At 40.6% G+C, this 27,228-nt stretch overlaps 1 protein-coding gene across 1 annotated transcript in view; it reads left to right on the forward strand.

Moving 5' to 3' along the window:
* Window positions 1–27,228, forward strand: part of GUCY2F (guanylate cyclase 2F, retinal) — a 163,262-nt gene that overhangs the window by 55,269 nt on the left and 80,765 nt on the right. Inside the window, exons 10-16 of the mRNA XM_069747141.1 lie at window positions 2,999–3,148; window positions 8,120–8,268; window positions 9,305–9,468; window positions 11,505–11,697; window positions 16,873–17,047; window positions 19,800–19,898; window positions 20,155–20,249. Coding sequence (XP_069603242.1) covers window positions 2,999–3,148; window positions 8,120–8,268; window positions 9,305–9,468; window positions 11,505–11,697; window positions 16,873–17,047; window positions 19,800–19,898; window positions 20,155–20,249 — 1,025 coding nt within the window. The remainder of the gene's footprint in view (window positions 1–2,998; window positions 3,149–8,119; window positions 8,269–9,304; window positions 9,469–11,504; window positions 11,698–16,872; window positions 17,048–19,799; window positions 19,899–20,154; window positions 20,250–27,228) is intronic.

The following is a 27,228-nucleotide window of genomic DNA, read 5'->3' on the forward strand; positions in this document are numbered from 1 at the left end:
ACCCGATGTTTACCCTGGTTACCATCCTAAAAGTAAAAAAAACAAATGCTTCATACTTACCTTCCGCTGTCTGTCCTCCGGCGCTCTGCTTTCCTGCACTCACTGTGAGCACAGCGGCCGGAAAGCAGAGCGGTGACGTCACCGCTCTGCTTTCCGGCCGCTGTGCTCACAGTCAGTGCAGGAAAGCAGAGCGCCGGGGACAGACAGCGGAAGGTAAGTATAAAGCGTTTGTTTTTTTTACTTTTAGGATGGTAACTAGGGTAAACATCGGGTTACTAAGCGCGGCCCTGTGCTTTAATAACTTTAATAACATGTGCCGCGATGAGCTATGTTGAAGGAAACCGATTTTAGTATTATGACGGTGTCCATTCATTCTTGCTCAGACTGTTTGTGTTGTGCGGTAAACAAATTGGAGGCTGCAACATGCGATTACGTAAACAACATAGTCACTGTTGCAAGACAGATGTTTCTTAATCTCAAAGACCTCACCAGTACTATATGAAGTGATCGAGCAAGCCCCATGGTGTAAGATGTTGCATGCATAGCAATTCCTCGATCCACATTTGTAGACGCCCGGAGATGAATTTTTAGAGACAGCTTTTGAAAACCCACAAGTGAAGTCTGTGGTTTTTTTTTAGGTTGCTGGCGCTATTAAATTTCTTATGGTGCAACCTCTCTTAAAGGTAATACCAGGTGTTTTGGGTAACAAATTCTTTAAGGTGGGGTCTTTAATTAAGGCCGATTTCACATGTCCTGATATTTCCAGTACCGGAAAAAAACGGTACTGGAGATATCCGTGTCCATTTGTCACATCGGTGGCATCCGTGTGCTATCCGTGTGCACCATCCATGTGCCATCCGTGTGCTGTCCGTGTCCGTGTATTGAAACAATTTGTTTCAATTTTAACCCTACGACTTTAAAAAAGCACATGGACAGCACATGGATGGCATCTTTGTTCGGTACGGGTTTACACGGACCCTTTGACTTGTATGGGTCCGTGTGAAACGAGCAGCTGCATAAAAACAGACATGTCTGCGTGTTTTGCACACGGACACACGGTCCGTGAAAACACACTGACATCTGCATAAACCCATTCATTTGAATGGGTTTACGTGTGTCAGTGTCTCCGATACGTGAGAAAACTATCACTACACGTACCAGAGGCACTGACGTGTGAAACCGGCCTAAAAGGTGCCAAAATTTTTCAAGGATGTCTTTTCAACATTCGTGTTTAGTTTGTTAATTAATTCCCATGCTTGTTCTATGAACCCCTTCCACAGGATCATCAGATCATCTATATAGCGTTTATAAAGCAGAATTTTTTATTTAAAAAAAGGCTCGGATAGTGCAGATAGGGACTCGAATCGCCCCATGAAGAGATTACTGAAACTTGGGGCGACCCGCGTCCCCATCGCAGTCCCAAGCCTCTATAGAGATAATAGATCCTGAAAAGAAAAAAATGATGTTTTACAATAAATTCCAAACCTTTTAGTAAAAACTCCCTCTGTGAGGATGGTATTCATTTGTTTTCTTGGAGATAAAAATCCACAGCTGCCAGTCCCAGTGTATGTTTGATGTTGGAATATAGACCTACTACATCAACTGTAATAAAAAGATAACCCTCTTGCCATACTATATCTTTACATTCCTGGATGAACTGTGCGGAGTCCGAAAGATAGGAGGGTAAACCCAAAACAATTTCTTGCAAAAACATACAATAAAGTGTGATAAATGTGATGTCAAGGAACCAATCTCTGAAATTATCGGGGCGCCCCGGTGGATTTTTTTGTGTCCTTGTGCACTTTCGGGAGGTGGTAATAAAATGCTACATTTGGATTATTGTTGGTAAGAAATCTATGTTCTTTTTTATTTAAAAAATAAAGGGATATCCCTTTTTTATAGGCGTCATCTACCGCAGGGGTGTCAAACTGCATTCCTCAAGGGCTGCAAACAGATCATGTTTTCAGGATTTCCTTGTACTGCACAGGTGATAATTTAATCACCAACTCATTATTTGTGTAGGTGATTAAATTATCACCTGTGCAGTACAAGGAAATCCTGAAAACATGACCTGTTTGCAGCCCTCGAGGAATGCAGTTTGACACCCCTGATCTACGGTATAAGGGTGTGATAGTCTAATGAGAATTGAGTGGAAGGATCGGTATTTAGTTTCTCATAATATTTTGCATCAGACAAGATACGGAATGCTTCGATTAAATAATCTTACCTGTTCTGGATCACAACTCCACCCCTTTTGTCTGCTTCTCTAATCGCCAAATTTGAGTTTTTCTTCAGTGATTCCAAAGCCTTTTTCTCTGCATATGTGATGTTCGACCAATATGTCTTCCTATTAGCTTGACATTTCTTTTTTTCGGTTAATATTGAAACAATTGATGTTCCTAAATTCTTCTGCAACGAATGCAAAGAATGTGTCAATGTGGTTCCCTCAATGATGAATGGGATTAAACACAGAAGTTGGTACTACATCATTATGGACAAATGGATCATTATAAAAAATATTGAAAAAATGCTAAAAGAATTGACAGGCTGCAGATTTAAAAAACGTTGCAGTTTTCTAAATCAGTCAGAAAAAAAACTAATCGTGTGCATGAGATTTCTTGAACCTCATAGCCTTTGCTGGAACTGTAAAAAGACAGCTTTTAATTTGCTTAAGAAAATTCTGAAAAGAACACTGCAAAAACACAAAGTGTGAACACAGCCTAAGGGTATGCATACTTTAAAACATTTAAAACACTTTTATTATTTTCTATATTAATGGGGATGGTTTAATGAATTTGGTATCCTGGGATATATCATAATTGAATCTGGATCATATAAAAAAATAATAGTTTGTTGTTTGATTACTCATGTTTATTTTAGAAAATGTCCCGCACTTCATATTCTGTCTGCAGAGTGTCACTTATGAGCACAGCTGTACGTACATAGCAATTTGTTTGACTTCTGACTAAATATTTTGCATATGGCCATACTCTTACAGAGTTACTGTGGACAGCGCCGGAGCTGCTGAGAGACCCGCATGCAGCATTACATGGCACTTTCACTGGAGATGTTTATAGCTTTTCCATAATCATGCAAGAAGTCGTGGTGCGAGGACCCCCATTCTGTACTTTGGAACAAACTCCTGAAGGTAAGGTTTATAATAACATGATGGCGATTCCTGTGGATCATGTAACATTTTAAAGTTTCATATAGTCGATGATTGGTTCATTTTTTATATTGCACATCTTGCACCTCTTACATACTCCATTTCTAATGATCACTAAGAAAGCTACTGAAATATACTGCAATCCATGTAACATAAATATATAATAATATAATGTAATATAAACCTCCCCAAATGTCTCCTTATTTCCATAATGGGAACAAAATGTATAAAATAGACACACATCACAATACAACATGTAATACACATTATCTGCAGCTTGTGTGCCATATGTTGCTGTACAGCATGCATATTATGTTCACTTTCTGCAGCACACATACACAAAATGCACATACACCTAAACACACAGCTCAGCTACAATGCACACAGCTCAGCTACAACGCACACAGCTCAGCAACAACGCACACAGCTCAGCTACAATGCACACGGCTCAGCTACAACGCACACAGCTCAGCTACAACGCACACAGCTCAGCTACAATGCTCACAGCTCAGCTACAATGCACACAGCTCAACTACAACGCACACAGCTCAGCTACAACGCACACAGCTCAGCTACAACGCACACAGCTCAGTACAACGCACACAGCTCAACTATAATGCACACAGCTCAGCTACAATGCACACAGCTCAGCTACAATGCTCACAGCACAGCTACAACGCACACAGCTCAACTATAATGCACACAGCTCAGCTACAACACACAGCTCAGCTACAACGCTCACAGCTCAACTATAATGCACACAGCTCAGCTACAACGCACACAGCTCAACTATAATGCACACAGCTCAGCTACAACGCACACAGCTCAGCTACAACGCACACAGCACAGCTACAACACACTCAACTCAGCTGCATCATCAAAACACACATAGATTAGCTACATTGTTAAAACACAAACAGCCAAACTGCAAAAGAGCTTTGCTGCATAATCAAAACACACATACAGCTCAGCTAGAGCATAGTTAGTTAGTTTGGCCTCATAATCAAAGCACACACACAGACACACACTGCTAGTCAGGACGTGTGGCATCTGCACAGGTCAATGTAGAGTTCTCCCCTGCCTGTACTGAGCTGATAGGACAGTTTGGGACATGAGGAGAGAGAGCTGTACTATCGGTAATCATGAAGGACCTTGTCTCAGCAATCCACTCAATCAATGGAAGTTGTGTCCGGATTACAAGATGAACATACTTTTTAGCAAGATTGTTTCTTGCTAAAAAGTGCATCTCATAGTCAAAAATATACAGTGCTCATGTCCTCCCTTAGACATCTCTTCTCAAGACTAATTAAGTTTAATAATTTTAATATTTTCTCTTAACTAAGATCCTCCCTGACCCTTATCAGCTTTGTGGATTTCCTCTGTACTTTTTCCTAATCCAAGACATCTTTCCTATGAAATGGTGCAGAGAACTGAACAGTATACTCCAGATGAGGCCACAATAACACGGTGCATAGTGGTAGTGTTACGTCCCTGTCCCCCAAGTTTCTACCTTTTTCTATTCATAATAATGTCATGCTGGCCATAGAAGCCGCTGATTGACATTGCATACTGTTATTTAGTGTGTGATCTACGAGTACACCCAGATCCTTCTCTACAAGAGACTCTCCTAGATTTATTCTCCTTATTTTATATGGTGCCCACAGGTCATTAGTACTTTCTTTCTAAGCCCATGGACCTTAATTTACTCTTTAGGCATCTATGTGGGATGCTGTTAAATGCCTTTGGAAAATCCCCAAACACTCTGGATTGTTGTACATGCCGGTGATTATGAGGGGAATGCTGGAGTCATACGCTCCAGATTTATGAAGCGGCATTTGGTACTTCATGAATCAGGATCGTGGAAGAAGCGTTGTAAAACTCTGTGTGCTCCTTGCTACAAGCCTACTCCAGTCCCTACTGAAGTAAGATTTGCGGCTTAGCGAACACTGCTGCTCGTCATGAATTTGACAAGTGTTGGTCATCACGCGCAAGCGCTGAGAAACTTGTGCGAGAATGCCAAAAGTCGCAAAATTTTAGCCTAAAATATGTAACTTTTCAAATCTTTTACGACAGAATTCTAGTGTGAAAGCTTTGATGCATTGGGCCACAAATCCACAGCTGTCCCTCTGTTCAGGCTTTTACTATCTTTGTCATAAAAAACAAATCACTTTGGTTTGATAACTTCTGTCATTAGTAAAACCGTGCTGGCTATTACTTTTTATAGTATTATAGTCCTTTAGAAGTAATTGATTGGCAGCTTTCTATGTACTGTACACTGTGCATAGGCAGAAAGATGCCAATCAGTGGTAGGGGCAGGGTTATCCAGAGCTCATGAATATGGAGGACTACATGGCAGCAGGTTTACTAGTCCTCTAGTTTCATCAAAACTACAGCAAGCAGCCCAGTAAGTGATACATCACTGGACTTAGAGTTTTTCTACATTAGGCTGCTCTCAGATTCGATGGCAAAAACCTGGTGACAAATTCTGTTTATGAAATTGTAGATTTACATGGATTGGTTATTATCTAAACACTCAATATATTTATAAGCTTATTGTTATGTATTTTATGCCGTTTGTTTTTGTTTTGTCTATGACCATAATAGTTTTTACACAAGCTTACTATATATTTACACAAATTTGACACTTTTCTGTTTTCACATTATTCATATACTGCTGGTACATTTGGCACTTAGGAAGAAGGACAATGAAGTTTTTTGTCTTTTGGAATTTTTGGATGTTCTCCAGGGACCTATGTGTACATGTATTTTTGAACAATACTTGCTCCTCCCCCCGTTTTCCATTTTTTGATTACAACAAAATAATTTTGTATTTTTTAGCTAGGGGCACTGATGTGTACCCTTTCTTTACCTTATTGACTACCAATAATAAAAATAATATATGTGAAACATCAAGCCCTTATAGCTTATTAAGCATTTGTGTGTATTGGCTATTTGTCTGATTGTTGTACCGGTACAATTTCTTTTTTTACAACAATATTTCCTCTATGGTCAAAACCATGCCGTTGATTCCAATATGCACTATATTCTAGCTGCATTAGCTCAGATATACCAGCATTATAGGTAAATGTTTGTGCCCTCTGACATTTTAGGACACATAACTTTGGATTTGATATACTATTCTCATTGTGATTTTTGTGTCCTTATCACATGCACACTTGTTCTATGTCTTGGTTGTGATTATGCCATTTTTCTATTTTGTATATATATTTTTGGGCACATTCCATTGAAGTAGGCATATGCCCTTTAACATTTGGTCGTAGTGAAATATCCTTTGATAACTGTGTGGGACATTGTCTAAAATGTACTTGTATTATGACAATTGTTACCGTATTTTGGTATACTTACCTATTAATGTCTAGATATGTTACTGATACCAATATAAATGACACATTAGACCTAATCTTAGGACCACTCACACGTCATTTTTTTGTGAGCTGGTTCCATGTCCTTTTGATATTTTTATCTTTCCTATAATATTTCTAGGCTTATATTTATAGTGTTTATGCCTTTAAATTTCTACGCTAATAATTAATTACGGTAAGCCTTTTACTTAATGTAGATAACAATCGCCGTGCCTGCGTATTGTCAGATGTGACTATTGATGCTCCTGCGCTGATTACGCATTGCCCCTGCGCAGTACTCGTTCACCATGCTTAGTACTCACTTCCAACTTGTTCCACGTTGGATCCATTTTACCTCTGGTGCCCGTGTGCACTACTGAGTGTGGACACTGCCTGTAAATGATTGTATAAGTACTAGATATTTCACTTAATCATAGATTGAATGATTTTCGCCATCTTGTCTATCTTTTTGGGAAGTTATTGGACAATTACTTCCGGGCATTGCCATGCGTTCCACAGCGGTGCCTTTATAGTACTTCTGGTGCACACATGTTATATTAGAATTAACAACGTTAAATGAACAAATGAATGACTCTGAGCACCGCCCTCCCTGGCTGGAACAAATTCAGGTAATTATGTTGCATATAAATATATAATTAAACAGACCCCACTCAGATACACCTTCACCCCTGATGAAACCTGAGTGGCGATACGCTTGGGGTTCCTCCTTCCTAGTCTGTATACCTTTACTGGTCACCATTTAGCCTTAATACCTGTAGACTTTTTCTGTGTGCATTATCTTTATCAGGCACGAGATTTCCCTTCTGCTTGATATAGTACACTTTGTGCCAGTAATATATGCTCTACTATGTCAATTTATGGGATTATTATCTAGTCTTAAGTGTTGGTTGTTATGCTAATTTTGATATGCCTCACTATATGGTTGTATAGGTTACATTTATATATGTGATCTGTGCATTCTATTATATGTGGATGTTGACTTTTTTTTGTTCTTCTTGAGTGAGATTTTTCTACTTAATTGAATAGCATATATGCCTCTTCTTGCAGAGGTTATCAAGGTTTATTCTCTTTCCTAGTAGCATGCTGATTTACTGTGCTATCTTGCACAATGTATTATCAGGCTATTATTAATTATGGTTACCTATTTAACACCTTGCAAACTATAGGATTTGACCTAGTACTATAGTGCTATGGTCTGGTTCACACTTTATGCCACAATTTTTTGTGCTTTTTAATAGTTTTTAATGTTTTTTGTATATTTATATATCTTTTTGATGATCTTTGGCTATACATACTTCTTGACTTTTGTACTTTTTTCAGTATGTGACAGGCAGATCCCATTGTTATATATATTTTTGGGGTGCCTTCTTGGTTCTCTACTTACCTAAACATCCACGACATAATATCCCATTTCCTGGCCAGCTGTACCTCCCTAACTGAAAACATCTTTACCTAGGAAACTTGGCGCAATCTCCTGAATGTCCCTGAAGCTACATTGTGAAAGGGGGTACTCCGATGTGGATTGCTTTTATCGAACATATTACAAATGCCAATTCCATCTGCATTTCAGAAATCATCCCCATGATTCTTCTGCCTCCTCCTTTGTGCCGGCCCGTGGTGTCTCCTGACCGTGCACCTATGGAGTGCATTATGCTCATGAAGCAGTGCTGGAATGAAGTGCCGGACAGACGTCCTACTTTCGATGAAATACTTGATCAAGTGAGCAGTCTATTTCTTAGTAAACATTCCTGCAATAACTTGAGTCATAAGAAAAACGCGCATAATTATAATTTACAAAATCATCAAAAATAATTTTTGCTTTTTGTGATCCTGTTAAATATTACATTTCTAGTAGTAACTAACAGTATAATATAATAAATTGAATTGAAGAGATCCGATCACTAGTTTTGACCCCTTAAATGCTGTGGTCAATATAAAGCGCCCCCCCCCCCCCCCCGTGACGCAATCAATCCCCAAAATGTGATGGTGTTGTCCGGCATATTAGTGCTCCTATGAAAACTTCCCAAAAGGGCAGGGCAAGATGTATCTTTTAATGGCATTGCTTAATTTACACTATTATGTACCGTACTTTACTAAAAATGATTAATTGAAGACATCAATTCTGAGCTGAAATTAAAATGAGAGAACAGTTCGACTTGTTTTAGGGATAAAACCCATCCATTTTATGTTATAGATAAAAAATGTTAATATATTCGTTTGTTCTAAAACATGTCCGGGGCACAACTATAGGTTAATTCCTTTTGGTAATTAATGTAATTCTGATGGTGTGAAGGAATCAGTTTGTGAACTGTTAACTTATTTTTACTTGCATTTTTTAAGTTACATTATTATGTATTTTATTAGAAATTATTTATTGATAAACTTTTGTTTTCATGTTTTTTTTTCTGGATAAAAAACAGAAAAGTGCTAGTATGAATTTAGCCTGCAGCTACTGTACAGTGACTGGACCTCACCAAACAGTTCTCCAGCTTCCATATTGCATGTAAAATTAGAATCCAGGTTTTAGGGACATGCAGGTTTTGAGCTCATAGTCTATAAAGCCAATCCACTCAACATTGTATGTAATACTCGTCGATAAACATTGAATATACAGTACATTATTTCTTCCGAAAACATGTCAGAAAAGACCGGTGCAGAGGTAAGCGTTATATTCCTACAATTATGTGATTCTGATAATGTGAAGGAATCGGTTTGTGAACTGTAAACTTGTTATTTTAATCTCTTTAATGTGCAGTTTAAAAATATCAATAAAGGGAAGAAAACAAACATCATTGATTCCATGTTGCGCATGCTGGAACAATACTCCAGCAACCTTGAGGACTTAATACGGGAAAGGACAGAGGAACTAGAGATTGAAAAGCAAAAAACAGAAAAGCTCTTAACACAAATGTTACCTCTGTGAGTATCTATACATGGCTTATATCACTATGCAGACTTTCTGAATGGCTTTTGCACATGAAAGCTAATGTATACGTGTGTAAAAATGACATTAACTATAAATAACTTGTTTTTATGTTCAATTTTTTTCTGTAGGTTCAAATAGCTGCATTGTGTACTAAGATGACTATCACTGTTTGCTTCACTTTTGCAGATTATGTCGTAGCTTATACAAAACTTGCAGCAAAAAAAAAGCAAAGTGATTCCCAAAACTTTCCTCCAGTCTTGAAGATTTTCTTAATAACACACAGCCCAAAAAAGCAAAAAAAAACAACAAAACAAAAGCCATCTACATACATTTAGTGTTTACGGATAATACAGGCACCGTTAAAGAGAGTATTAGGGGGATAATTCAATTCTTCTAATACCTTCTAGGGGTAAATCCTGATGCCATGTTCCCTTTAATTATGTTTTACCTGTCATGCTAGTGGAGCGCCCCCAGACACAGTTTCGGTACTGGGCCTCTCTGGTTCGGTTCTGAGGCTGTCACGGTGGCTAGACCCGGTCCGCGACCCTGCTAAGGGGCGTCCAATAAAGGTGGTACAGTCTGTCAGGGATTCGTGACGCCACCTGTGGTGTTCGGTCACGGTGACCGACGCTGCTGTGGGGTCCGCTAAGGTGATGGAATGGCAGCTGGATGGTATACCTTCCCACAGGTGAAGTATGTCCCCAGGGCTTCCCAGTGGTGTAGGTGGCGATGGTGTAAGGTGCAGGCAATAACGAGGACACAAGGTTGCAGTCTCTTTACCTCTTTACTGAAGACTTCAGGATCCGCAATCCAGAGCACGTTTAACAGGGCTATCAGAGACCGGCCGGTCTGATGGTCACTTCCAGAGTTTCCCTCGCAGATGGAAATCGTTGCCCACCACTAGCGCCTGTGTGTTGTAGTCCTACCCTGCTGAGCATTTGGTATAGTCCACACAACTGCTGTTCTCGTTCGTTCGTTCTCTACAGCTCTTTCTCTCTCTCTTCTTCCAGATGTTACTAGTTTCTCGTCCCCCAGGTATGTTTTGGCTAGGACGCACCCGTATGACAGGAAGGCTTGGAGGTCTTCCGGGACCCTAGAGACGCCCCTCTCCCAATGTTGCCCCCTATGTTTTCTTAGGAAATTTAAGGTAGACAGCCAACCTATAATTAACTGTCCTGCGGAGTTTGAAGTAAGGCCTGAAGTCAGTTAACTCCCGCTGTTTTCCGGCCACCGGCTACGCGCCTCAGTAGGATGTTGCCTCGGTCTCACGGCACGACTCCTACTGGCTCTCCTTTTTGCTTGATCTCGTTTACACTGTTCCACAATATCCTTCCCTTCTTATCTCTTTCTTAGGATGCCGCCGCAGGAGGTGCAGGCGCGGCTCCATAACGTTCTGTTCTGTTCGCTAGGCACCTGCCAGGTTCCCATGCCTGACAGGGACCCCCCTGTGTCTTCTCCCTGCAACACCCCCTGCCACGGGATGTTGCCTGAATCCAACCCAGTCAGCTTCTGACTAACTTCCTCCCCAACCCCTAGTTTTACCAATGTGAGGAGTGGCTCAATAAATAAAGCCTTTTTCTCCCCCTAGTTGCCGGAGTGTGAAGTGTAATGTGTTCTGGTGATACCTGGTCAGGAGAATTCCTTCAGTGCCATCAGACGTACCGCTACTCCCCTTAGTGGCAGAGTGTCATACTGCAACGACCAGATCTCTGGGGCGCTGCACTAGTCTTAGTAGTCACGGTCACTATGGAGCATATACTAAGGCTGTCAGTACATGGCGTGCATTGTTTTCTCATTATGTTAACTACATAGTATTCATCAGTCTATACATATTTTCAGGTGCTTCTGATTATTAAAGTGTAATATCAGATTGAATTTTAACTTCAGATAAAAGCATATAGCTTTACCGTGTATGTTTAGTTCATGAGTATATTGCCTTATAGTTTGTCAGGTTGTTATAGTTTGTGCACACATTATGATTACGTCTTTGTGTGCTGATTGTATACTCTATTATCTGCTTTATTCTCAGATCTGTTGCAGAAGCACTAAAGATGAGCTGCACAGTGGAGCCAGAGGAGTTTGATGAGGTTACATTATACTTCAGTGATATAGTTGGTTTTACCACGATATCAGCAATGAGTGAGCCTATTGAGGTGGTCGACCTTCTTAATGACCTCTATACATTGTTTGATGCTGTGATAGGAAATCATGATGTTTATAAGGTGAGGCATAAGGAATGTTCCTGAATATTTAAAGAAAATAAAAATTATTTTAACCCATATGCTTAGAATAGTTTTCAATGACAAGTACAGATCAGAGACAAACAAACATATTTCTTACACTATGTGACCACAATATTTAGGTTAATAAAGATTACAGGAAAAAAAAAACACAATAATCTGTCTAGGAGAATGTTGTCAACAAAAACAACATGATCCTCCTTAATGTCAAAGAGAAAATGTAAGAATACATTTCGACAAATACTAAACCTACAAATGTCCAACAGACTGAAGTACTGTATTCAAATAATATTCAAAATTATGGTTTATTGATATAAAAAATATCAAAATATTCAGAAATATGAAAAAATATTTGCCAAGGGTTACTGAAGAGGAATCCAGAAACACCCATTCCCCCTGTCGAAGTTGCACCATGAAAGAATAGGGAAGTATATAACAATAATGGTACATACAGTAAATATCAAAGTTACATAAGATAAATGATCACACAGTCAAAAAAAAAAGAAAAAAGAATCCATAATGCAACATGAACCATAATGACATTATCTGGAAAAAAATCAGAGTATGCCTGGGACAAAGTGCAGGTGCAGAGTCCAAGGAGAGGCCCCAATGCGCGTTTCTCAGTCTCCCATGACAGCACCACGGAGAGTGGGGATCCGCCCTTCAGGGATAGGAAACCTACAGATAAAAGGGCGGTACCTCTCCTCCACATCAGTTTGGTTTCCTACCCCTGACGGGGAACCTTCAGTGCGGTAACGGCACGAAGTGTCATCTGATGAAAATACCGGAATCCAGGGCTGTCCAGTCGAGATCCGGCAGCAGGGAGGGTGAGCAGAGGAGAAGAACAGCCGCCGCTCCGGAGAGGTTTTAGGGGCTCCCGGTTTCCCGGTGGGGCGCACGCGAGCATCGGCAGCGTGCGTTCCGGAAGGTGTACAAAGATGGCCAACACCCCAGAAGTAGCTAGCGAGAGCTTCTGAGTTCCTGGGGCGCCCGCATGCGCAGTGAAGCGCTCCTCTTTTGATGCGTCACAGGAAGAGGGGCGGTTCCGGAAGACAGCACTGATTGCACGGTAAGTTTAAAAAAGAAGGAAAAACTGTAGACATCCTTGCTGCACTCAGTTCCCCGTGAACAATGGAGGACAGCGATAACCAGCAATACCCGGAGCAGCAGCCACCTAGGCAGCAGCGTCACCACAAACAACAATCGGATGTTTTAAAGGACAAAGACAAGCAAGGAAGCCAGTCCAGTAGCCATTCCACACAGCGCAGCAGATCTGCAGTGAGCAAATCGCCAACCTCCAGAACAGGTACCTGTGCTTGCATCTAAATGGTGATTGACTGTCGAGAACGTTCACCATTGTAATAAGGTTCCTTCTCTTTCCTTACTAGGGAAAGAAGAGATTGGGGAAAATGAAAAACAAATGCTGTCCCACCTGTAGTAAGACTTTACCAGAGTTCTGGAGTAAAAAGCTCTTTAATTCCTGTATAAAACAACTGGTATGTGAGGAAACTCCAGATTTTGCCTCTGAACTAAGATCTGTAATCAGATCAGAAGTCCAGAGTGCCTTTACATCCCTTAGCAAAGGGGAGAAAATAAAAAGAAAGGAGACTACAGTATACTCGCAGTCTGACCCCTCTTCTTCTGCAGACACAGACTCAGATAGATCAGACTCCTCCTTATCTTCCTCAGGTGAAGAAATGGGGCGATGCCACTGCTATCCATTGGACGAAGTAGATACCTTAGTGAAAGCAGTAAGATCTACTATGGGGGTAGCAGATCCTCGTCCTAATAGAACTGCTCAGGATAAAATGTTTGGGGACTGGGACAGAAAAAAATGGAGAATATTTCCCTTAAACCCGAATGTCCAAACCCTAATAAAAAAGGAATGAGAAAAAACAGACAGAGAAAAACTCCTCAGTACCTTCTCTCAAAAGGAAATATCCTTTTGAAGAAGAAGCATCCACATCCTGGGACAAAGCCCCTAAACTTGATATTGCTGTAGCCAAGGCCTCAAAAAAATTTGCCCTCCCCTTTGAGGGCACTTAAAGACCCCTTGGATAACAAGGCTGACACCTTTCTTAAGGGGACTTGGGAATCAGCAGGGGGTAACCTGAGACCAGCTATAGTGTCAGTATTCCGGGTTTTCCAAGTCACCTTGGCTCTGGACATTCTCTGCTTATGTAAGCTACACTCTCAGTCATCTTTAGTCTGTTGATTTTGGAACTTAACCCTTGGTTCACTCCTCCTGGTAAGAACTCTGTTTTGAACTTTGTTTTGGAACTATGTTGCTGGACTGTGTTTTTGCTACTTAATCCTTCATTTACTCTCCCCGGTGGCAGCTACTGGAATCTACACCAGTATAATACTTTAATGTAAACTTGTTCTGGACTTACCCATGTTTATACCACAACTGAGATCAACTTGAGAACTTGTTTCTGGACTTACCCGTGTTCATGCCACACCTGGGATTAACCTGAGGACTTGTTTTGGACTTCCCTGTGTTTACTACATACCTGGATTTGACTCTTTTTGCGCCGACAGTGTTTTGGATCTGCACCACGTCACCTGTCACACTCACCTTGCCAAGGACTCTGCCCTAAGAACTCTGCCGATTTGCTGTATATAGTTAAGGGACTTGTTTTATTGCGGGTTATCAGTATATTGTTTTGGGTGTTATTGCTGTGGTACAAATACACTTTTTGCACTAGAGAAATCTGTCTTTGTCTGTTCATTGCCCCACGCTACCAGAATCCTCGAGTTCCTACAATAGTATTACATATAGCAGCAACATGTACCTCCAGATCCCTAATTTTATGGGTGGACCAGTTGCAAAAACAGCTAAAGAATGGCATACCCAGAAACAAAATCTTACAATCCATTCCTTTAATAAGAGCTGCAGCGGCTTTCCTAGCAGACTCATCAGCAGATTCTGTCCGCTTAACATCTAAATCTGCAGCCCTGTCAAATGCAGCCAGGAGAACCCTATGGCTTAAAAGCTGGCCAGGGGATCTACAAACAAAACTTAAACTATGTTCCTTTCCCTGCGAGGGGAAATTCTTGTTTGGAGAAACTCTGGATGACATACTCCAAAAAGCGGGGAATAAGAAGAAGGGATTCCCGAACGTGGCACCGACACCATTTAAACAGTCCTTTCGGAGGAGGAAATTTTTCTGCAGAAAACCCCCCAGAGAGCAAAATAGATGGGATGAAGGAAAATGGAAGGACAGGGGATCCTTCTCTCTTTTTTCCCAGATCCTAAAAATAGGAAAGAGCATAAATTCCACACCCTAGATGTTAAAAGATGTTTTGTTCAGTACCTGGAATCTACCCAGAGGTGTAGGAAGGAAGGATCTCTCTTTGTCTGCTTCCAGGGACCCAGGAAGGGATTCAAAGCATCCAAGGGTACCCTGGAAGGTGGATAAGGGATGCGGTAGCCTTGGCCTATTCATCCACGTGGAATGCCATTCCGGATGGCTTAAAAGCTCATTCCACAAGGGTCATAGCAACCTCATGGGCTGAGAGGTCAGAGGTATCGAAAGAACAAATCTGTAATGCGGCCACTTGGTCGTCGCCTTCAACCTACTTTAAACACTATCAATTAAATCTAGCCTCCATGTCTGACTTGACCTTCGGGAGAAGGGTCCTTCAGGCGGTGGTCCCTCCCTAAGCTTCCAATCTATGTAATTCTCTCAGTGGTGCTGTCATGGGAGACTGAGAAAAATGTAGTTACTCACCGATAACGGTGTTTCTCAGAGCCCATGACAGCACCCGCTTATTCCCTCCCGTCACGTGTGTGATGAGCACCTTTCTATTTTGAGTTGTGTGTGTTTCGCATAAACATGGTGTATATCCTATTAAACAAATATAATGTGCATACAATTTCTTGTTGTCCTCTGTAAACCAACTGATGCGAGGGAGAGGTACCGCCCTTTTATCTGTAGGTTTCCTGTCCCTGAAGGGCGGATCCCCTCTCTCCATGGTGCTGTCATGGACTCTGAGAAACACCGTTATCGGTGAGTAACTACATTTTTCGTGTGTGCTTTCTCAAGGGGAGTTTTGATACATCTCTTCTTGTCTGTGCAAAAGCTACAGCATTAAAAGTGGTGTAGAAGCATTATGATTTTAGATACATTATTATAGACATTTCCTTTCTTATAATTTTTCCAAGCTGAGCTCACATATCCAGAGGTGCATGATGCAAAGTTTTAAATATACATGAAAAAAGTCTAAATTTAATGGATGTCTCCACAGATGATATCTGTTAAAAAGATTAAAAAAAATAAAAGGATACATATGTTTAATGTAAATAAGAGTTGATTGGAATCAATTTGGGATGTTCAAATTGATTTGTTTATTATAGCACCTGAGCACTTTATTCACTCACTTATTGATATATATGTGTATATATATATATTTTATACAGATATATATTTTTTCCACAAAAAATATTTTTCTCTTTTCAGCATCAGGTTTTGCCTTCCCCTTTTTTTTTTTTTTTTTACTGAGGGTTACTATTATGTATATACCCATGTAATATTTATAGCAGTATATGTCCTGCAGTGCACATCTTTTTAATAATTTTATAATACTATATTACCATTTGTTACCATAATAAATAATAAAATTGAATATTTGCACATCGTAGCCTGGTGGTCCTCCTTTTTTTTGATCCTTGCTTTAGGTCTCGCTCTTATCCAGTGGCTACCAACCACTATTGTGGCGGATGTACTTGGATGTGTAAATCAATTTGCACCAACTCTAATGCATATGTTTTATTTTTATTGAATAAAGCAGTGTCGCTCACAATGTCAGGTTTTGGCCCCATATACTGTACACATAGAAAAAAACTGCAGCACACACACTAGGAAAGCGAAGGCTACAAAACCATTATTCAAGAAACATACTGTATGCAGCATTTTAAGCCAAGACCTGACAAAGAGCCGCCTTCAGGGTTGAACCGCTCCAAATGTTGGTGAATAAAGCTTTTATAGCTTTCACTGCCCAGGTTGACGTGCTACAGTTTTCTGATATATCTAAACGATAGAACTACTGCAGAAAAGTAGAAGGTGGGCACATCTGGACCTTTATTCCATGACTGACTAATTTAGTACTAGTCTTAAATAATAAGGACTCTTCTCTATGTTTTTCTGCTAACAGGTAGAAACTATAGGAGATGCCTATATGGTCGCATCAGGGCTTCCCAAAAGAAACGGAAATAGGCATGCAGCAGAAATTGCTAACATGTCCCTGGATATCCTTAGTTCTGTAGGATCTTTTAAAATGAGGCACATGCATGATGTCCCCGTTAGGATACGTATAGGCCTGCACTCTGGTAATATTATCTACATCCATGCTGTATGTGTCTATCACTTTAGTGAAATGTAAAGTATATATTATTACCTCTAATTCTTACGTGGCCTAATATTTCTTAGAATCATATTTCATGTAGTTGACATATATATTTCTATTTATTATTGTAAAAAGTACAACATTAACCAGTGTAACCTAAAACTACAAAACACTAGTAAATACCTTATCTTCTTATGTGATGTTAAAAATTATATTCAGTCTTTTCTTAGTTATTTTTTTGTAGCATGCCAAATAATAAAGCCACAATTGCAGCTTCAACAGGGTTTGTTACAAAGGTTATTAGGGCACATAAATGGAAATTACATGATGGATCCTCTGGTCTGGTATTGCTGTATAACTAAGCAGATTTGCCATTCAAGTGTTTGGGAAAATGGCAGGTCAACCGCAAAAGTAATGGGGCTGGATTGGGAATAAAATAGTGAAGTAAAACCTCCTATGCATGAGCAGCGTTGTACAGAAACACACTACAACACCCATAGACAACTATTGGATCCTTCTATATCTCCATAAGCCTCTGATTTCATATATATATACAAAATATCAAATGGAGTCCAAAAGAAAAAAAATCATGGCATGCTTCATTATGGATATGGCAACTATTTTTCACCCCGTAATCCATGGTCCATTAGCACTCTGAGTCCCATCCACCAGTCCAGTATTGAAACCATTAGCCTCCAAGCACATATTAAATTTTAAGAAAATACTGATTTAATTATAGTTTGCTATTTGACCCATCATTTTGGTAAAATCTGTCATAAAATTTTTTTTAAAAAAAGTTATAAATTGTTATAATCTTTTTTAGCATCTTATTTTTTTATTATATACCGTAAATGTTTTATTACCCTAGCCCTGATAGTAGTCCCAGTAGTAGTAATTTTACACCTGGAATGAATGGTCCCATACCATGCTTCACTTCTTCATTGTAGGGCTACATAAAGCCCAATATGGACACAAGGTGTCTACAGCGCCACAGTCTCCATGCACACAGCTCTTGTATTGAGATGTGACAGATGTAAGACAGGACATACCACTTGGCAAAGGAAGATAACTCAAAGAATCATACTTCTACAGTGCCTTGGAAAAGTATTCATATCCTGTAAACCTTTTCACGTTACACCCCAAAACTTAAATGTATTTGATTGGGATTTTATGTTATACCAACACGAAGTAGCAAGTATTTGTAAAATGTAAAGGAAATGATCCATGGTTTTCGAAACATTTTCGAACTATAAATCTGATTATTCTGAGGTGCATTTGTATTCAGCCCTCCTGAGTCAATACTTTGGAATACCACCTTTGCTGCAATTACTGCTGCAAGTCTTTTGGAGTATATCCTTACCAGCTTTGCACATCTAGAGGTCACATTTTTGACCATTCTTCTTTGCAAACCCGCTCTAGCTCAGTGAGATTGGATGGAGACGTCTGTGAACTGCAATTTTCAAGTCTCACCACAGATTCCCAATGGGATTTCGGTCTGGACTGTGACTGAACAATTCACACACATGAATATGCTTTAATCTAAACCATACATTGTAGCTCTGGCTGGATGTTTATTGTCGTTGTCCTGCTGGAAGATGAACCTGCACCCAAGTCTCAAGTCTTGTGTCTCTATCAGATTTTCCTCCCGGATTGCCCTGTATTTAGCTCCATCCATCTATCAACTCTGACCAGCTCCCTGTCCTTGATGAAGAAAAAACATTCCCACATCATGATGCTACCACCACTACGTTTGACGGTGGGGATGGTGTTTTCAGGGTGATGTGCAGTGCTAGTTTTCTGCCACACACAGCGTTTTGCATTTAGCCCTAGACGTTTACTTTGGTCTGATCTGACCAGAGCACTATCTTCCACATGCTAGCTGTGTCCTCCACATGGCTTTTTGCAAACTGGAAATGGGACTTATTATTGCTTGCTTTCAAAAATTGCTTTTTTTCTTGCCATTCTTCAATAAAGGCCAGATTTGTGGAGTATATGACTAAAGGTTATCCTGTGGACAGATTCTTCCACCTAAGCTGTGGATCTCAGCAGTTCCTCCAGAGTGACCATGGGCCTCTTGCCTGCTTCTCTTATTAGTGCTCTCCTTGCTTGAGATGTCAGCTTAGGTGGATGGCCATGTGTTTGTAGGTTTGCAGTTGTGCCATACTCCTTACATTTTTGGATGATGGATTGAACAGTGCTCTGTGAGATATTCAGAGCTTAGGCTATTTTTTTGCAATCTAACCCTGCTTTACACTTCTCCACAACTTTATCCCTGACCTGTCTGGTGTGTTCTTTGTTTTTTTGTGATGCTGTTTGATCCCTATTGTTCTCAAACAAACCTCTGAGGCCTTCACAGAAAAGCTGTAGTTATGCTAAGAATAAAATACACACAGGTGTGTATCAGACTACTGGGGTCTGAATATAAATGCACATCACACTTTGATTTATATTTTTTAAATAATTAGAAAACCCTGTATCATCTTCTTTATACTTCACAAATACTTACTACTTGATGATGGTATATTGCATAAATTCCCAACAAAATGCATTTAAGCTTGTGGGTATAACGTGAAAAAATATGGAAAAGTCCATGGGGTATGAGTACTGTTTCAAGGCATTGTGTATCGTTATATGATGATAAATGCACAATAAAATAAAACTATTTTTTTTGCCAAATATAATTTTGAGTTACCTTTAATTTATTAAGGAGAAATTAATTGACTTTTTTTTTATAGGACCTGTGGTTGCGGGTGTCGTGGGCCTAACAATGCCAAGGTACTGTCTCTTTGGAGACACAGTAAATACTGCCTCCCGCATGGAATCAACAGGGTTACGTGAGTAAAGGAACACCGATCATAAAAAATCATGATTGATAAAAAATAAAACCATCATGTGAAGCTAGCAGAAATTGGAATTGGAGGGACAAAAATAATGACTAGATTTTGATATATTGCTTTGCACATCTGTTTGCCTTTAAGTGAAATAAAGAGATCAATAAAATTGCGATCAAATACTGGTTTATACTAACAGGAAACAGATATATTTTCCTTTTATTTTCTCCAATGGGTTAATGTTTATATTTCTTTACAGCCTATCGGATCCATGTCAACCAAAGTACTGTAAAAACCCTCAGATTGTTAAATGAGGGCTATATTCTGGAACTGAGAGGAAGGACAGAGCTGAAGGTAAGTGGTGTGTTTATCTGGATCATACACAAGGTTCTCCGTTAGACGTCACAGAAGTTATTTGTTCCAATTACAAGTTAAGGTCAGTTCTAGAGAAATTTCTAGGAATTAACCAGCTAAAATTCTTGACATAACTGTGGAGACTGGACACCCACATCACTGTGCATTACCTGAACAAACTAGGAATTGTTTTAGGAAAAGTTCCCCTGTGATCGTCACAATATCTGAGTGTCCGTACAATGAAATCTGCAAGTAAACAAATAATCACCCGTTCGTTTAGTCAGCTCAAAATGCTTTCGAAAAGTTGTTCCAAAGTAACATGTTCCGACAGTACAATTATTTCACAGGAGTACACATGGATATGGTTTACAGGGGTGGCAAGGGCAAACCAACTCCAGGACCCCACTTTTCAGCTCTATGCAAATGTGACATTATCCTCAATCACAAATGTATATAACAATGAACTGTGTAGATTGTTAAATTAATAAGATGCTGCCTTTGTCTGTACATAGTGATTCAAGTATATTTTGCCAAGGACTGCTCATATAAGAGGGTGATGGCTCACACTTGTACAGGGGCCCACCAGAGGATTCTCCGGTTGTCCTATGGGACAGTCCAAGCCTTCGTGGATAGAGGCTCTTGGTCTTATCATCTGTTGGGGTATAATCCAAATTTGTAATGGGTTTAAATGTCACTGATATCAACTGAAAATATGTTGCATTTTATTTCCTGCAATATTTTAGGCATTAAAGGGGGTGCTCCCTCTCGGAATCCCTGAGAGACATATACTAGATGCTCCTATTCTGGTAGACTCGAGCTGCAGTTGTATGACATGCACAACCAGTATCGGACTGGGGTGCCAAGGGTCCAGCAGTAGCATTGACTTTGTAGGGGGCCCTCTTTTCCCCTCCATACAAATATTACACTTCCTTCAATCGCAAATTTACCTATATCTCTATATAATAATAAACTGGGTAGTTTGGTTAGTGAATGATGAGATGCTGCTATTTTTTGTACAGAGTGAATCAAGTGAATTATGCCAAGTACTGCCCATACAGTAATGTTGGGAGCCCACTGGGGAATTCCCCTGTTACCTTATGGGCAAGTCCGAACCTGTAAACAACCATTCTTTTAATGGTTAAGGGAATGAGTCATCAGAAAATGAGCTAATGCTAAAATAAGGTTTTTGCGTAACGTGCCTTTTAAAATATTTGGTAATGTTTTTTTCATATCTTGATCTATATAAAAAAAATCACACTGGCCATTGGAGCTATTTTAGACTTATACTTCCTGTCCTTTCCAGAAGAGTTTTTAGCGGGTTGATTATTATCAGAAGAGACAGGGTTACAATGCCAGGTAACACCTCCATATGCTGCTGATCTTCAGCCACTGATGTTTCTTCATTAGTGACAGTTTTCTTGCTTCCACATTTTGGCAAATCCAACACTAAACCAGTTTCACGAAATTTGTCAAGCAGTTTTCTAACTGTAGCATGGGAGATGGGTGGTCTCTGGGTGGTCTCGTAGGGTGTCTTGCATTGACATCTGCTGCAATCACTCGGGTACTGTGTTCACCAGACATCAACAAATTTCTCTCCGCTCCTCACGTGTTAACCTCTGCGACATGTCAATCGCTGTAAACAAAGAGAAGCTTGTAAATAACAAATGAAAGAATAAAGATACGTTAAAACCAAGCACGCCATTGTTTTTCTTGTGAAATTCTCAATAATTTTGATGTCACATGACCCTCTTCCCATTGAAAAAAATAAAGTTGGATCCAAAATGGCTGACTTCAAAATGGCCACCATGGTCACCACCCAACTTGAAAAGTTTTCCCCCTCCCATATACTATTGTGCCTCAAACAGGAAGTTGATATCACCAACCATTCCCATTTTATTTAAGTATCCATATAAATGGCCCACCCTGTACATTTTTGTACTATGGTCAGGTTATTTTTGTATTTAGCTGAATAGTGAGCCCCTAGAATAAATGTTAAAAGTGGGCCCTTGGCACCCCAGTCCAACACTGACTGCATATGTGTACATTTGTTGCATGAAGTGAACTCAGGAGTTGAGGCTGCTGAAGGCACCCGAGAGTGTAGCCCCTCTTACACTTTAGATGGCTGTTGGCCAAACAAGTGCTTGGCTGGCAACTATCTCACCTAACTATCCCTTACACCGGAGCGCATACTCTTCCAAACCACTGCCAGACTTCTCTGCTGACGGCTTATCTTTGGAGAACAAAAGGATCTGTAGACTGAAATTGGTCATGCCAGATCCTTAAGGCCCCTTCACATTAAGCGACGCTGCAGCGATACCGACAACGATCCGGATCGCTGCAGCGTCGCTGTTTGGTCGCTGGAGAGCTGTCATACAGACCGCTCTCCAGCGACCAACGATGCCGGTAACCAGGGTAAACATCGGGTTACTAAGCGCAGGGCCGCGCTTAGTAACCCGATGTTTACCCTGGTTACCAGCGTAAAAGTAAAAAAAAAAAAACACTACATACTTACCTACCGCTGTCTGTCCCCGGCGCTCTGCTTCTCTGCACTCCTCCTGTACTGGCTGTGAGCACAGCGGCCAGAAAGCAGAGCGGTGACGTCACCGCTCTGCTTTCCGGCTGACCGACGCTCACAGCCAGTACAGGAGGAGTGCAGAGCACAGCGCCGGGGACAGACAGTGGTAGGTAAGTATGTAGTGTTTTTTTTTTTTTTACTTTTACGCTGGTAACCAGGGTAAACATCGGGTTACTAAGCGCAGCCCTGCGCTTAGTAACCCGATGTTTACCCTGGTTACCAGTGAAGACATCGCTGGATCGGTGTCACACACGCCGATCCAGCGATGTCCACGGGAGATCCAGCGACGAAATAAAGTTCTGGACTTTGTTCAGCGACCAACGATCTCCCAGCAGGGGCCTGATCGTTGGTCGCTGTCACACAGAACGATTTCTTTAATGATATCGTTGCTACGTCACAAAAAGCAACGATATCGTTAACGATATCGTTATGTGTGAAGGTACCTTTAGCTCCCTGACAATCATCTGTCAGGGGCTTCAGTATACTGTATATTAGACTGTCCGTCGAGCTGATGGATCTTGTTAGATTCAGCTGAAATTAGTCTAATATGTATGGGAGATAAACTGCTGTGATCTGAGCTACTGTATCTCTGATTGCAATAGTTTAACTTCCTAGATGCCACAGTCAATCATGACAGCAGCATGCAGGAGTTCAGGAAATGTGGCTGGTCTTCATAAGGGTCCAGTAATTATACGAAAGACTGCTATACCACAATGTTGTATTTGATTGTACAGGGGATCAAGTAATCACAGGTTCGGATCCCATAAATCTAATAAAATCATTTCAAAAACATAAAAAGTATTTAAAAAATGAAAGTTTAAATCACTTCTGTTATGCTGTCCTCAAATAAGACATTTAAAAAAAAATAAAAAATCACCATACTTTATAGCTAATAATTGTGTGAAATTATAAAATACAACAATATTTAGCCACTATGGTAAACACCGAAATGTAAAGCAAATGAAAATGGCAAAATTGTTGTTTTTTGATCACATTACAAACAAATTAATAAAAAAAGAAGTCAGTAAATCATATGGACCCCAGAAATGGTACCAATAAAAATCATAGCTCGCCTTGCAAAAAAAAAGTCCTCTTAAAACTCTGCCAACCAGGCAACTGAAGCCATAAAAAAATAACTGAAGTATCACAGTAACTATGCTGACCCAGAACAAAGCTACTAGGTCAATTTTACTGCAAAGTAAACAATATAAGAACAAAAACAAAAATATAATTGAAGAAATAGCTGAAGATCCCGGCATTGCCCGGGCATAGTAACTAATTGATAGTAGGATAATGATTATCCTGCATCCCATAGTCCCGTGCCCATATACTCATCATACGTAACCTCCATCCCATAGTCTCGTGCCCATATACCCATCATACACATCCTCCATCCCATAGTCCCGTGCCCATATGCCCATCAAACATATCCTCCATCCCATAGTCCCATACCCATCATACACATCCTCCATCCCATAGTCCCGTGACCATATACCCATCACACATCCTCCATCCCACAGTCCCGTGACCATATTCCCAGCATACATTTCCTCCACCCCATAGTCCCGTGCCCATATACCCATCACACGTCCTCCATCTCATAGTTCCGTGCCCATATACCTATTATGACATCATCTTCGCCATGGCAACCATTCTGAAATCTTTGTCACCATGGCAACAATCATGACATAACCATCACCATTGCAACCTATTATGACATCATTGTTGCCATGGCAACCATTATGACATCATCACCATGGAAACCATTATGACATTGTTGATACACATATATTGATATCATCGTCACAATGGCAACCATTATGACATAACCGTCACCATTGCAACCTATTATGACATCATCATCACCATGGCAACTATTATGACATAACTGTCACCATTGCAACCTATTATGACATAATTGTCGCCATGGCAACCATTATGACAACATCTTCACCATGGCAACCTTTATGACATCATCGTCACCATAGCAATCATTATGACATTGTCATGTTGAAGATAATGTCATAATGGTTGCCATGGCGATGATGATGTCATAGTAGGTTGCAATGGTGACGGTTATGTCATAATGATTGCCATGCCGATAAAGATGTCATAATAGGTTGACATGGCAGCCATTATGACATAACTGTCACCATTGCAACCTAGAAGAGCCCGGCGTTGCCCGGGCGTAGTAACTAACTGTGGTTAGTTATAATAAGTTATAATGATTATCCTCCATCCCATAGTCCTGTGCCCATATACCATCATACATATCCTCCATCCCATAGTCCCGTGCCTATATACTCATCGTACATAACCTCCATCCCGTAGTCCCGTACCCATATACCCATCATACACATCCTCCATCCCATAGTCCCGTGCCCATATACCCATCATACACATCCTCCATCCCATAGTCCTGTGCCCATATACCCATCATACATATCCTCCATCCCATAGTCCCGTGCCCATATACCCATTATGAGATCATCTTCGCCATGGCAACCATTCTGACATCTTTCTCACCATGGTAACCTATTATGACATCGTCACCATGACAACCATTATGACATAACCGTCACCATTGCAACCTCTTATGACATCATCGCGCCATGGCAACCATTATGACATCATCTTCAACATGGCAACCTTTATGGCTGCTTTCTGATGGCCAGATGTTTCATCCGTTTTTTCCCAGATTCGTCCAAATAGTCGTTTCCGGCGGACGGAGAAAACGTCCACTGCAATGTTTTTTGTCCAGCGGAAAAAAACGCACATAGACAGAATCGGCCAAAAACACATGAAACGGACGTCTGAAACCATGAATACGGCCGGCGGCCGGATCCAGTTTCCAATGCATTTTCCACACAAATCATGCAGATTTGCTGTTCTGGTCTCTCTCTCTCTCTCTTTCTCTCTCAGAGCGCATCAGCTTTTTGCAATTTAGGTCGAATCCGTTTTTTTAAACATTAGCCGGATTTAGCCTGAAAACAAAAACCTGATGTGTGAAAGTAGCCTATGACATCATCGTCGCCATGGCAACCTTTATGTCATAACCAACACCATTGCAACCTATTATGACATCATTGTCGCCATGGCTACCTAATATGACATCATCGTCACCATGGCAACCATTATGACATAACCGATATCATTGCAACCTATTATGACATCATAGTCGCCATGGCAACCATTATGACATCATCTTCACCGTGGCAACCTTTATGACATAATCGTCGCTATGACAACCATTATGCCATCGTCAATGGTAACCATTATGACATCATCTTCAACATGGCAACCTTCTATATATATAATTGTCTAAGGTCCACTTCCGTCTGTAACGGAAATCCCGCGTCGCTGATTAGTCGCGGCCGGTTGGGCATGACCAATCAGCGACAGGCATAGTCTGGCCGCGAATTGGCCCCTCCATACTCCCTTCCAGTCAGTCCCCCTTCATACTCCCCTCCAGTCAGCGCCCACATAGCGTTTTAGCAGTCTATTAAACTGACTGCGTTACACCGCAGCATAACACGGTGTAACGCAGTCCGTAATCGCTGCCATTAACCCTGTGTGACCAACTTTTTACTATTGATGCTGCCTATCCAGCATCAATAGTAAAAACATATAACGTTAAAAATAATAATAATAAAAAAAAATCATTATATTCTCAACTTCCGGCGTCCGCGGCAGCATTTCCCGCTCCTCGCGATGCTCCGGTCCAAAGAATGCACTGCAGCAAGGACCCATGATGACGTAGCGGTCTCGCGAGATGATGACGTAGTGGTCTCGCGAGACCGCTACATCATCACGGGTTATTGCCGCAAGGCATTACGGCCTGGGCTCGATCCAGAAGCCGCCGGAAGGAGAGTATATAACTATTTTTTATTTTAGTTCTTTTTTTAACAGGGATATGGTGCCCACATTGCTATATACTACATTGGCTGTGTTACAAACTACGTGGGTTGTGTTACATACTACGTGGGATGTGTTACATACTGCGTGGGCTGTGTTATATACTACGCCGCTGTGCTCTACACTACGTTGGCTGTGCTATATACTACGTGGGCTGTGCAATATACTATGTGGCTTTGCTATATACTACATGGCTGTGCAATATACTACATGGGCTGTGATATATACTATGTGAGCTGTGTTATATACTGCATGGGCTGTGTTTTATACTGCGTGGGCTGTGCTATATACTATGTGGGCTGTGCTATATACTACGTGGCTCTGGAATATACTACGTGGCTGTGCTATATACTATGTGGCTGTGTTATATACTACATAGCTGTGCTATATACTACGTGCCTGTGCCATATACTATGTGACTGTGCAATATACCACGTGGCTGTGCTATATACTACATGGCTGTGTTATATACTGTGTGGGCTGTGCTAT

This window comes from Ranitomeya imitator, chromosome 2 (genome assembly GCF_032444005.1).
Source record: "Ranitomeya imitator isolate aRanImi1 chromosome 2, aRanImi1.pri, whole genome shotgun sequence".
NCBI lineage: Eukaryota > Metazoa > Chordata > Amphibia > Anura > Dendrobatidae > Ranitomeya > Ranitomeya imitator.